The 12,379-nt window shown below is 37.0% G+C and overlaps 1 protein-coding gene across 1 annotated transcript in view; it reads right to left on the bottom strand.

The window, feature by feature from the left end:
• Positions 1-12,379, bottom strand: part of RecQ4 (RecQ4 helicase) — a 398,588-nt gene that overhangs the window by 70,547 nt on the left and 315,662 nt on the right. The window contains exon 21 of the mRNA XM_090378321.1: positions 10,085-10,212. Within this exon, the coding sequence (XP_090234447.1) occupies positions 10,085-10,212 (128 nt within the window). The remainder of the gene's footprint in view (positions 1-10,084; positions 10,213-12,379) is intronic.

The following is a 12,379-nucleotide window of genomic DNA, read 5'->3' on the forward strand; positions in this document are numbered from 1 at the left end:
CAATCTGCCAACCCGCACTGGACCAGCGTGGTAGATTATAGTCCATTTCCCTCAGCATGAATTGTTCAGGAGGCTTCCATCCTGCAGTGGGTTGATAATGGCTGCACTTTACCTTTTACCTTTATGATTATTTATTTATATGTATATATATTTTTATTTATATATGTTATGTTATGAAAATTAGGTTTCTGTTAAACTTTTCGCACCTCCTTTTGTACTAGTCCGCATCTCCCCGGGGAGGCACGCCTCCCAGTTTGGAAATAGCTGCTCTAAATGATCTTTAAATGACCCTAGATTTTCAAATTCCCAAACCATTAGTGATATACGAGGGAGCAGGAATTTTCCTTCTGTTCTGCTTCTCTTCCTTTCGCCTACTCATCCTCCCCCACGCTTTTGAAATCTCAAAAGTCAGGAAATCTCAGTTAAGAAATTTCCTGAAACAATTTGGACCTGACGATTTTGTGTGTAAGTACAATTGCTGGATCGATTTAAACACCGACAAAACATTGTTTATGCAAAAATTAGTGGAGAATTTTAATCTGCAGATCCAATAATGGCAAATGACTGGATTGACAGTGTTTGTGCAGAAATCAAGAAAGATTTCAGATGAAGACATCTACAGCAGTTGTGCTACTTCAAGAGGAACTAGAAAACTTGGGCAGACGGGCTGAGAATTGGCAACTGAAGTTTAACATTCACAAATGCAAAGTACTGCATATGGGTAGAAGTAACCCTAGAGGAATGTACCAACTGTGTGGTACTACTTAGGGTGGTAGAAAATGAAGACCTGGGTGAAATTGGGTAGGCAGTCAGATATGAAGTTTTCTGAGCAATGCAGACAGGCTGCCAGAGCAGATCGTCAAGTATTGTCAATGATACACAGGAATTTTTCTAGCAGGGAAAAGGAGGTGATTATCCCTTTGTATAAGGCAATGATCAGGCCATGCCTTGAGTACTGTGTACAGGTCTGCAGGCCTCATTTTGGGAAGGATGTAGAACTGCTTGAGCATGTACAGAGAAGAGCAAGAAGATTGGTGAAGGGAACAAAGGAGTGCTCTTACGAAGAAAAGCTTATGTTCCGCAAATTGCAGCGTCTGGAGACTGGGCACCTGCAAGTTGATCTGAGTGAAGTATATAAGGCCTTGAATGGGTCGAACAAACTCAATTCTGATGAGATTCTTCCTCTTGCACAGATTACGAACCTGAGGGTCATAAATTCAAATTGAGGAAAGACAGTTGTAGAACAGATGTGCAGAAATTTGCCTTTAGTCAGCGGGTGGTTAATTGCTGGAACAAACTTCCATCTGTCATTGTGTAAGTTGATATCTTAAATAAATTCTTGAGGTCACTACTACCATAAAACAATAAAAATAATTGGCAGTTTCCAGTTTATCGGGCTTTTCTGTTAGTGCAATCAATTATAATCAGGGAGTAAACTCGATCTAATTGCATTTGCAATAGTTCTGATAGCTGGAATTCTGGGTCTTCACATTATTATGGTGAAATGTGTTTCCCCTTCAATGAAATATTCAATCATATAAAATACATAAATAAATTTTCAGAAACTCATTACTCTGTATCTCACTTGAGCATATTGTGTTTGTTGCAACTTGTGCTTGCTGTGTTCTTTGTTATTTATTAAAGCGGAAAAATCTAGATTTCAAAGTTTTATTACTATTGGATAACGAACCAGGCAATCCAAAAGGTTTAAGTCATCTAAATATTGAAGAAATGTTCCTACCACCTTATACAGCTTCTTTATTTCAGCCATTTGATCAAGGCATTATATCTACCCTCAAAACTCATTACATCAGAAAATCTTGATAGTGGATTTTAGAAAAAAAAATTGATTCAAAATCTATTGAACTGATAGAGGCATGGAAAAATTTTTCAATTGTGGATTGTATCAGAATCATAGCTTTATCGCTCAAAGAAGTAAAACCGTTAACATTAAATGCATGTTGGAAAAATGTATGGCTAGAGGCAGTTCATTCAGGAAAAATGGTCAAATCAGCAGAAAACTGAATCGATGCAATAGTAGAACTTGCTAAGTCGGCAGGAGGGGAAGGTTTTAATAATATGACTACTGAAGACATTCAAGAATTACTGGCAGAAATTGCATGGGGGGTAAACCAAATCAATTCAGAGGATGAGAGAGCAGTTGAAAATTTTGAAGTTCCAAATTTTATACTGAAAAGCATACAGGAAGGCATAAACTTCCCGTTCTCCCAACTCCACTAATCACTTGGAGCTCTTTAACTTCCTCTCTTTGCAACTTGACTTTCTCCAGTCCAACTTTTCTATAAGGGTGGTAATTTTCTTGGTGATTTTAATGTTCACAACTCCAGCTGACTTCCATTTTCTAGTCACACAGACTCAGCTGGTCGAGATGCTGAGGCCTTTGCAATTACTAATGACCTCGCACAAATTGTTCATTTCCCTACAAGAATACCGGACAATCCTAACCATACACCCAACACACTTGATCTTTTTCTCACAAACAATCCTTCTAAGTAAACAGTCGAAGTGAGAGGTCCTTTAGGCACCTCAGATCACAACCTGGTGATTGTCTCTTCTCCAATGGAACCTTTATCTCATGGCTATTCCCAACCTCGTGTTGTTTGGCATTACAAGAATGCAAAATGGGATGACCTGTGAGACTTCTTTTCTTCTTTTCCTTGGTCAGATTACTTTTTCAAAACTTCTGATGTCAACATTTGCTCAGATCGTGTCAGTGAAATTATTCTTGCAGGAATGGAATCCGTTATCCCACACTCCACTTTAAAATCTCATCCTTTATCTAAAACTTGGTTTTCCAATAAATGTGCTAAGGCTGTTCAGAAGAAGAATGTTGCATATCATAATTGGCTTGTTTCCATTTCTTCAGATTCATTTTTTGCCTACACCAAAGCTCGCAACAATTGTAAAGCAGTTATTAATCAGTCCAAACTAGATTTTGAACAGGCTAAGAGTAGAAAACTTGCTTCTTGCCCTAATGGTAGCTGAGCATTCTGGTCTCTTGCCAAAGCTATTGGCGCAACTTTTGCCCATCTCTACTCCCACCTCTGTACAAACCAGATGGTTCTGTTGTCACATCAGCTAAGGATAAAGCTGACCTGCTAGCATTCCATTTTTCTTCCAACTCATGTATTAATGATCTTGGTAAAACACCTCCCGCCATTCAATGCCTCCTGTGGTCTTCCGTCAAAAGGATGTCATTATGATTTTGATGAATCTTGATGCTAAGAAAGCTCCAGGTCACGATGGTATTTCTCCACTTGTTCTTAAAACCTGTGCTCCTGAATTTACTCCTGTTCTTTGCCACCTTTTTTCACTTTCTTATTCCAAAGGTGTTCTTCCTTCTGCTTGGAAATTAGCTCATATCTAGTCAGTTCCTAAAAAAAGGGTGATAAATCACTCCCATCTAATTATCACCCCATTGCAATTACTTCTACTTTTTCTAAAGTAATGGAGAAATCAATTAACTGCCAACTCTTAAACTATCTAGAAACCTTCCGTCTGATCAACAATCGCCAGTATGCATTCCGTCAGTGTCGATCCACTGGTGATATTCTGGCTTATGTTACTCATTTATGGACAAATTCAATGGAAAAGTTCGGTGAAACACAAGAAGTTGCTCTTGACATCTCAAAGGCTTTCGATCATGTTTGGCATAAAGGTCTTCTAAAGAAGCTTCCATCTTATGGTTTGCCAACCGTTTTTTGTAATTGGTTATTCAGTTTTCTCTCTGATCGCTCACTGAGGTTGATGGCAGATGGCTCTCTGTCTTCTAACTCTTCCACTACTGCCAGTGTCCCCCAAGATTCAGTTCTTTCCCCCACTCTTTTCCTCTAGTATATTAATGACCTTCTTCCATTGACTGGAAATCCTATCCATAGTTTTGCCGATGATAACACATTGTATTCCACTTTCCATTTTGAGAAACCTTGCCCTGTTCAATCAGCTTCAACTTCTCGAAAATTTGTTACTAATTCCTTAAATGCCAATCTCCAGGTAATTCTCCAGTGGGGCAAAGACAACCACTGTTCTTCTCAATTAGCTTCTATAATTAATTCCTGCTCTCTCTTTCAAAACAGTTCGAACACGTGCTTCCAGCATCCATTTACTGTCCAATTTCAAACTCACAGAACCAACTTTTCATCTTCCTCAGTTATTCATTCAACTGCTGTTTTCTGGAACAACCTTCCTTCATACGTATTTCCTGAAAGTTACAGTCTACAGAAGTTCAAGTCCAGTGTCAACAAATATCTTCTTTCGTCTTCTCAACCTCCAACCAAAGCACGGTACTAAGTACTATAGGTTCTAATTCCTCTCGTGTTTGGGGTTTACATAAAAAAAAAAAAATATATGTATATATATATATTTATATTCCTTCCTCTGCATCTAAAAAACTTGGTTTTCTCTTTCGTTCTTGGGGTTACTTTTCTTCCAAACAGCCGTTCACTCTGTACAAATCGCAAATCCGCCCTACCATGGAATATTGTTCCCACATCTGGGGCGGTGCCCCCAAAACCTCTCTCAGGCTTCTAGATTCCATTCAGAAGAGGACAGTTAGGTTAATTAATGACTCCTCTCTAAAAGTCTTTCCACTCACTGTCTCATAGACGTTCTGTTTCTGCTGCATGCCTTTTCTACAGATACTTCCATGGGCAGTGATATGAATTTGCTTCTCTAATTCTCCGCACTCTCTTTCAAAAACAGTTCAAACACGTGACGCCACCAACCAACATCCATTTACTGTACAACTTCCAACTCACAGAACCAACTTTTCATCTTCCTCGTTTATTCATCCAACTGCCGTTTTCTGGAACAACTTTCCTTCATACGTATTTTCTGAAAATTACACTACAGAAGTTCAAGTGTAATGTCAACAAATACCTTCTCTCATCTTCTCAACCTCCAACCCATGCACGGTACTATAGGTTCTAAAAAATCATTTTTTTTTATAAATTTTTCAAAAATATATACCATCTCAATCAGAATGTCAAAATTTTTAATCAAATTTAATTAATCCAAAAACGGAATGTGCGTATAAGACACTTGACACTTCAATGCAGCACTTCAGATGAAATCATCACTTAAATTGCAATAGTGTATACACGACAATACAAAACAAGCTTCAGTAAAAAATAGGATAAATCATTAATTCTGATGAATCATCACTTACCTTAATAATGGCAATAGTGTAATTATTACAGAATATGGTTAAGTAAAAAAATGTTTCAATTGTTCCAAAATATTTTTGTTTCTTGTTAATCTCTCGCATGCCCTCCCTGGGGAGCTGCCATGGTTGAATAACGATTAGTATATGAATTGGATTAGTATACGAGTTATGGTTCTGGGCCATAGTTTTTTTTTTTTACCCTTAACTGATTGACTAGTTTAAGATATGTGGGGTACTTGGTGCCCCAGATGGAAGTGGTTGTGTTCAAGCCTTGCTTGCATGCTGCGAACTCTGCTTGTGACTGTTTTCACAGGCTTTATAATCATGCCCAATGACTGTGCAGTGTTTGAATGGGCTGTCCTGTTGTTGTAACTGGATTGTGATGTGTGGCTATACCACATGCAGTGAAAAGACTGTTAGAATGAAGTGTTTCCTAAATCTGTGGGAGATCCAGCCTGCACAAATTCTATCTTGGTTCTTTAGTATGCTCCAGGGAGATGTCTACAATTATGTTACACAGATTTGGGGATCTGGATTTGGTTTTTCATTTCAGGGCAAATTACTTAGCCATTTCCTCTATTGTTAGAACGCTGTCATGACTTCCTAATTTGCTGCCATTTTTTTCAATATCAAAAATTATTAAAGAGGACCCCCTTCTTTGGGTGCTTCAACAGAAGTTCCTAGGTTTTGCACTTCTGGTTGAGTTTTGATTTCCATGGCTTCTTCTTTGGTGGCTGTTTCAATTAGGACAGCTGTATTCCTAATCTTTCTGACATTTTTGGCCTTAACTTGTTTGAAGTCAGGTCGAAGCTACATCAGAGCATTTTCACATCCTCACTTGTCTGCACTGTTCCTCTTTCTTTTGGCTGTATAATTACTATGTTATTGTCCCTGTTCTGTTGATCACTGTGTGTTTATTTGGTTTGTATGCCATGTGGTGATGGAGGGAGACTTGATATTTGAGGCTGTGCCCTAAGCACTGGCAAATAGGCACGTGTACTTCTGTGACACAAAGCTAGAGAATGACTGGACGTGGTGTCAAAGTATTGAGATGGATTTCAAAAGGATGAAAGAGGTGTGCCCTAATTTTAAATTCATGTTTTTCACATTTTAATATTATCAAGACTGGGTTTAACTTGACCCTATATTTTTACTTTTTGTGTAATAACTAACAAATTTTCAAAATCAAATCTCAGCTGTAAATCTCAATACCTTTCATTGAGGGTGACATCAACTTGAAAATTTCATTGAAATTTAAATTGATGGCCATTGCAGTCATGCAACAAGTTACAGATGTGATATATAATCCAATTTTTGAATGCAGAAGGGATAAACCTGTTTGATATTCATCCAAACAGTATGGTGAAGTGTGCATGAGTCAATGGCAAGTCTGTGATGGACAAATAAGTTAAAACCAGCAGTGATCACATGCATGACCTCTCAAGTGCGTGTTTTTTGCTGTTTAAAGATTAATGACCGAAACTATCTCCATCTTCCTAAGCATAGATTTTTTACTCAAGCTGTTTTTAAAGTGATATTTTATGGTTTTCACAGGGAATTGCATGAGAGAAGGAGACAGATGCACTGCAACCCCCCCCCCCCTTTTTTCAACTTTCAGTTTTCTTAGTCATGTGGAGTTTCAGAGGTGATGCTCCCATTTCTCAATGCATTGAAAGATTGCCATTCTTCTCTCTTTGTTTCCTAGGAGTGGCATCATTAGTTTAGTTCGTTTCCTGGAGATAGCAACATATAAAACTAAATTAAATGAAAGTAATATCCATGCCACTCTAGTTCAAGGAAACAAAGTAGTTGTATTCTCTAACCTACATAACTTCTAACCTTCTAAATAAAACACAGCTCAGCTTTGATAGGGAATATTTTAGGGCATTCCCAGAAAAATTAGCTGAAAACAAGTAATCATAAAAACATGGGAACTCTCAGAAGAGCTGCAATCCTTCTTGTGATTATTTTCATGAAGAGTTTTGGATGTGAAAAGCCCTCCAGTTTTTCAATACCTTTTGTTTTTTTTTTTAAATAAGAAACGAGTGAATTTTTTTATACAGTAAGTTTATAGAGTGTCTTTATATCGTTATATACACATATGTAATAGTGTAATATATAAGCAGAAATATACACACTTATTCAGTTTTGAAATCTTGTAAGGTTAATGATTTTATCAAATCAAAAATCAAAGTGCTTAATGGGTTCCTGTTTACATTTTAGATGATGCTCTTAACCATCATCTGCACTGTAAAATGCACAGCATTTTTTAAATCTTTATAAATTTTTATTTTTAAAAATTTTAAATCTTTATAAATATTTAAATAAAGTTGGATATAATAACTATGTTAAGAAAAGATGATACATTGGTATATTATTAAGAAAATGTGATATACTGGTATACTACAAACAGAATCCAAAAAATCCAAACACTTTTTCTATAAATAAAAAAACAAAATTTGTCACCTGTCAGATGCCACAATTCCCCACTGCAACAAACTAGAGTGTGATCAGTGCTGGGTTAGAAATAATTCTAAAGGTGTTGGACTTGTGGACATGTTATGTTTCTAATGTTGGGAGGCACCTAAATGTTAGTTCAACTCTGCAATGGTACATATGATGAACACGGAACTCTGTAAAATGTACAGAAATTAGTATGGTGTTAGGTCTACATAGCATGTTTTTCTGTGTTCTTGTTTCTGGCCACACAGCTTCTACGAGCAGCAATCACCAGGGAAGGCTGCTCCCTAGCACACATCCATGCCATGAGGATGTGTGCTAGGGAGCGCACATCCTCATGGCATGGATGTGTGCTATGATGAGATGGGTCACAACAATATGTATACTGTCTAATGAAAATGAGAAGACTAAAATCCCACATTCACTTGAGGAAAATCAGGTCCAGTGGATGCCAGCACTCTCATACCACTGGTACCAGCGGGGAAAAGAGAAATAATAAATAAATAAAAAAGAAAATAATGATATAAAATAAAATAAAAAAAGTCATGTCTAAAAAGGACAGTCAGAAATACTGAATGGAGAAGTGAGATACAGGTAGATTCAATTGACAGCCAGTGTTGTGTAGCCTAGTTGTAGTTTACAATCAAAACTCTTGTCAAGTGACAATCAGGAAGGCATAGCCAGGTAGCCATTGCTGCGCAATGAAATTCAAGATGGACCTAGCCAGGATGAACTAGAAGATACAGAGCAAAATAGGAAACTCAGCTGGATTAATGTCAGAATCATACGAGGGAGGAAAACCTACATATTGTCAAAGAGATGATGGGTTCTGTCAAAGGCAGGTAACTATATCATAAAAGACTGCATAGAGTTACAAGGTGGGGGCGGATATCCTGATAGAGAGAAAGCCAGTTAGCTGGCACCATCTACAATTTCTTTGACAAATTAAAGGAAGATTTTAGAAGTTTCCTTATTTGCGATTAAATTATATTCATTTCCAGGAGCAAAGTGATGGGAAAAGCTGAGATTTGTTGCCAAAGGTCTTGGTAGATCGAACAAGAATAAATCACATATTGCCAGTCATTGTTGCAACCACATAAGCAAGGATCTATAGAGGTGAGATTGATATACCAACTTTGTGGTACTACACTCAGCATGCGGTTGACGGTGGAAAGACCCAGTGGTGGTTCCGCAGTCAGAGTTCCCGACTGTACAGAGGTTCTGTGAGTGGTGCAGACAGGGTTGCCAGGGTACCTCATGGGGTTTTGCTAGTGATATGCAAGAGTTTTGCTGGCAAGGATAGGGAGGTGACTGTTTCATTGTGTGGGGTGGTGGTACGGCCACATCTTGGGTGCTGCATACAGGTCTGAAGGCCTCATTTTGAGAAGGATATGGAACTGCTGAAGGACATGCAGGGGAGCAATAAGATTGGCAGGGGATGCTCTTTCTGGGGGCAGGAGACTTCGGTTTATGCTGCAACGTCTGCAGACTAGACACCTGCAAGGTGGTCTGGTTGAGGTGTTTAGGGCTTTGAATGGTTTCGGTGTTAGTGGGACATTTTTCCTTTTGCTTGGACTGCCCACACATGTAGGGACATGAATTCAGATTGAGGAGAGATGGTTGCAGTGTGGAAGTTTGCATTTTGCCAGTTGATTGCTGGAGTGAGCTTCCATCTGTTGTGGAGGTGAATGGATACAAGGAGGAACTGGACAAACTGTTGTAGGCAATGGATTGTTAAAATGGGATTTTTTTTTTTTTTTTCTTTTTATTTGCTGACACTGTATAAGCTTGCTTTTTTGCATCCTTTTCCAAATACTAATGCTAAGTCATATGATGAAAATTTCACTTAACTTGTATCATTAGGCTTCATTTTTTCCCTCCAAAAATGCAGCTTGCTCTTTTTGTAGCAGTGTATTTAGCCATTTCAATTTATACTACAGCAGTGCTGCTGCTACTGCTGGCTACTTCAACAATCAATAACAAATTACCATAAAAAAAACTCAACTTTTCACCACTGTTCACACATGCTGACATTTACAAACTTGTAGATGTTTTGAAGCCAGTTTAAACGTACCCTTACTTTCTGCTTTGAACATTTTACTTTTCAGAACTGTAGTTAGCCAGTCTCAGAAGTGGAGTAGGATTAACACAGCATACAAATTGGCATGCAAACACATGCTTCTACAGACATAATACACACTTCAACAATATGGCCTAAATTGATGATGTGCCTAAAAAGAATACTACTGTGTTTTTATTATATTTTATTATTAAAGCGAAAAGTGTAGAACTGAATTAAAAAAAGAAGGCAAGCAAGCAATAAACAAATGAAAAATGCTAAATATAAATAACAAATTGACATTCAGGAGAATGACAAAGTATTATAATATTACTGAGCTTTTTTTTTTTTTTTTTTTTAAAACAGTGTGCAATATTTACCTTTCTTGCAACTGATTTTAATTGTTCAGGTCCTCCATAACACCTGATAGTGCAGGTTCTATAAACTGGTTGTAGCAATTCTATCCAAGGAAAATGGAGATCCAAATAGCAGAGAAGAGTAGAAATATCTAAGTTGAGAAATAATTTATATATATTATTTATATATCATAAGATATAAAACAGAAATTTCTTAAATAATTTGAAACTTATTTCCTTACGCATGATTAAAGAAAATGATAACACTCTTAAATAACATATAACACTGTTAAACATATGAGAACATCCTTGGATTCAAGGAATTTACACATCTCTGCAGTCCAGAGATGTGTAAATGTCTCTCCTATTCAAAAATGGGGGAAACAAAGGACAAAGTGAATAGTCACAGACACGTTAGCTTGATGTCTGTGCCAGGGAAAATAATGAAGTAGGCATTAAAAAATAAAATAAAATAAAATAAAAAGTAATACAGGATCACCTCAACAAGAATGCAGTTATATGAAATCACACCATGCATAACAAATATTATCAGCTACTAATAACATTGGTTAGTCAGTAAGTGCAAAAAAAAATTTTTTTCAGTTTCAGTTTGATTTGTTAATGGCAGTGCACAAAATCAGGAAGTATGTGACCTACTTGGATGTTTTGGACAGCTGGATATCATCATTCTTCTCTTTCTTGCTTTCTTGGTGATTCCCTTCTACTTTTGACTCTTTCCCCCCCCCAGGGTAATGTGGAATTTTTTTTTTTGGCTGGTGCAGCAAAGCCCCAGGCTTCCTTGCACCATAAGGCTATTAATAATAATAAACTACAAAACTACTCCCACAGTGGCAGTATGGCACAAATGGGCCCTGTCAGTATCAGAATGACAACATATATCAAAAAGAAAGGGCCAAAGGATTGGCTTGTAGACCATGACTTTGAAATGTTTGACTGCCTGACTCAGATCCCAGGGCTCAATTCCAACTGAGCACCTGTGGGATGAATTGAAACAATGGAGCCAAAACAGTATTTTTCCAAATCAGCTCTAGCAACTGCTTTACAGGTAGAATGGAGGTGAATTCCAGCCACCGTCTATCACATATTTGTAGAAAGCAAGCCCAGAAGATTTGAGGCAGTATTATTAAGTTTTTCAATTAAAATCCTTGTTTGCAACTACCCATACATATCTCTGAATATTTTTGGTCATATAAGGTCAGCAGCTAAAATTTAGGATGTATTCATCTAAAAAGAAGACTGAGTCTAATTATAGTCAATGTAAAAAAAATATGACCCCCCCCCCCATAGAGAGGGAAAGATGTTAGAAATGACAATTTGAAACTATATTTATTTAAAAAATGAAATAATGGATTTACAGCATTTTAAAGCAAAGCTTATACACAACTTATTTCAAAAGATAATGTAATTAGTACAAGTTAACTTGAGACAGGAGTTATCATGGGCTTCCTAAACAATTTTCTAAAATTGTTTAAGTTTTTGGTTCTATATTGGGATATCCAAAATTTAGGAACCAAGCTTGTGATACTGGTTTTATCCTAACTGGGGTAAAATATATGAAAATGATATGCACATTCCAAAAAATAAAGCCCTACAATGCCACAAAAAATGCACACTTTTAACTGTTGTGCTTATATACCAGCTGATATAAAATGTGCCTGATGCCAGAGAGTATAGCCTATTACTGACTCCAACTCCAGTATGGCAACCACCAAGAAGACTACAATGCCCTTACACCTGCATAAAATTAGATTATTTAGATCATTTAGAATCTTTACTAGTACAGTAAACCCCCGCTATTCGCGGGGGTTACGTTCCTGAGAAATGTCACGAATACCGAAAACGCGAATACTGAGTTATGGCTCCCATAGTAATAAAGGGGTTCCATTCCAAAGTATGTAATATATAAGAAAAACTAGTCTAAAATTTTGTCTATGTACGTATTATATACCTTCATAATATGACTATGTACATAGAAAGTACATAGTGAAATGCAAATAAGAAACAGTTTAATATAAATGTAATATTTATTAGAAATTTCAAACAAATCTTTCAAACCAGCGCCTTTTCTAGCGAAAAAACTTATCCCGCCAGTGCTATCACCAGTTTTGCTAGTGTTGATAAAGGAGTTTTGTCTTTTCACGAATGATGAGTGAACTTAACAGAATTTTATTTTGAGTTCGGTCTTCTATCCACAGATATAAAGATTTTTCCATTTTTTATAATTTAACATCACGAGTTACAGAGCAAATTTTTGAAGCAATTAGCGCGCTTTCACGGACACTACGGCGGATTTTTTCT

Source organism: Mastigoproctus giganteus, chromosome 7 (genome assembly GCF_048544385.1).
Source record: "Mastigoproctus giganteus isolate SK-2022 chromosome 7, ASM4854438v1, whole genome shotgun sequence".
Classification (NCBI taxonomy): Eukaryota; Metazoa; Arthropoda; class Arachnida; order Uropygi; family Thelyphonidae; genus Mastigoproctus; species Mastigoproctus giganteus.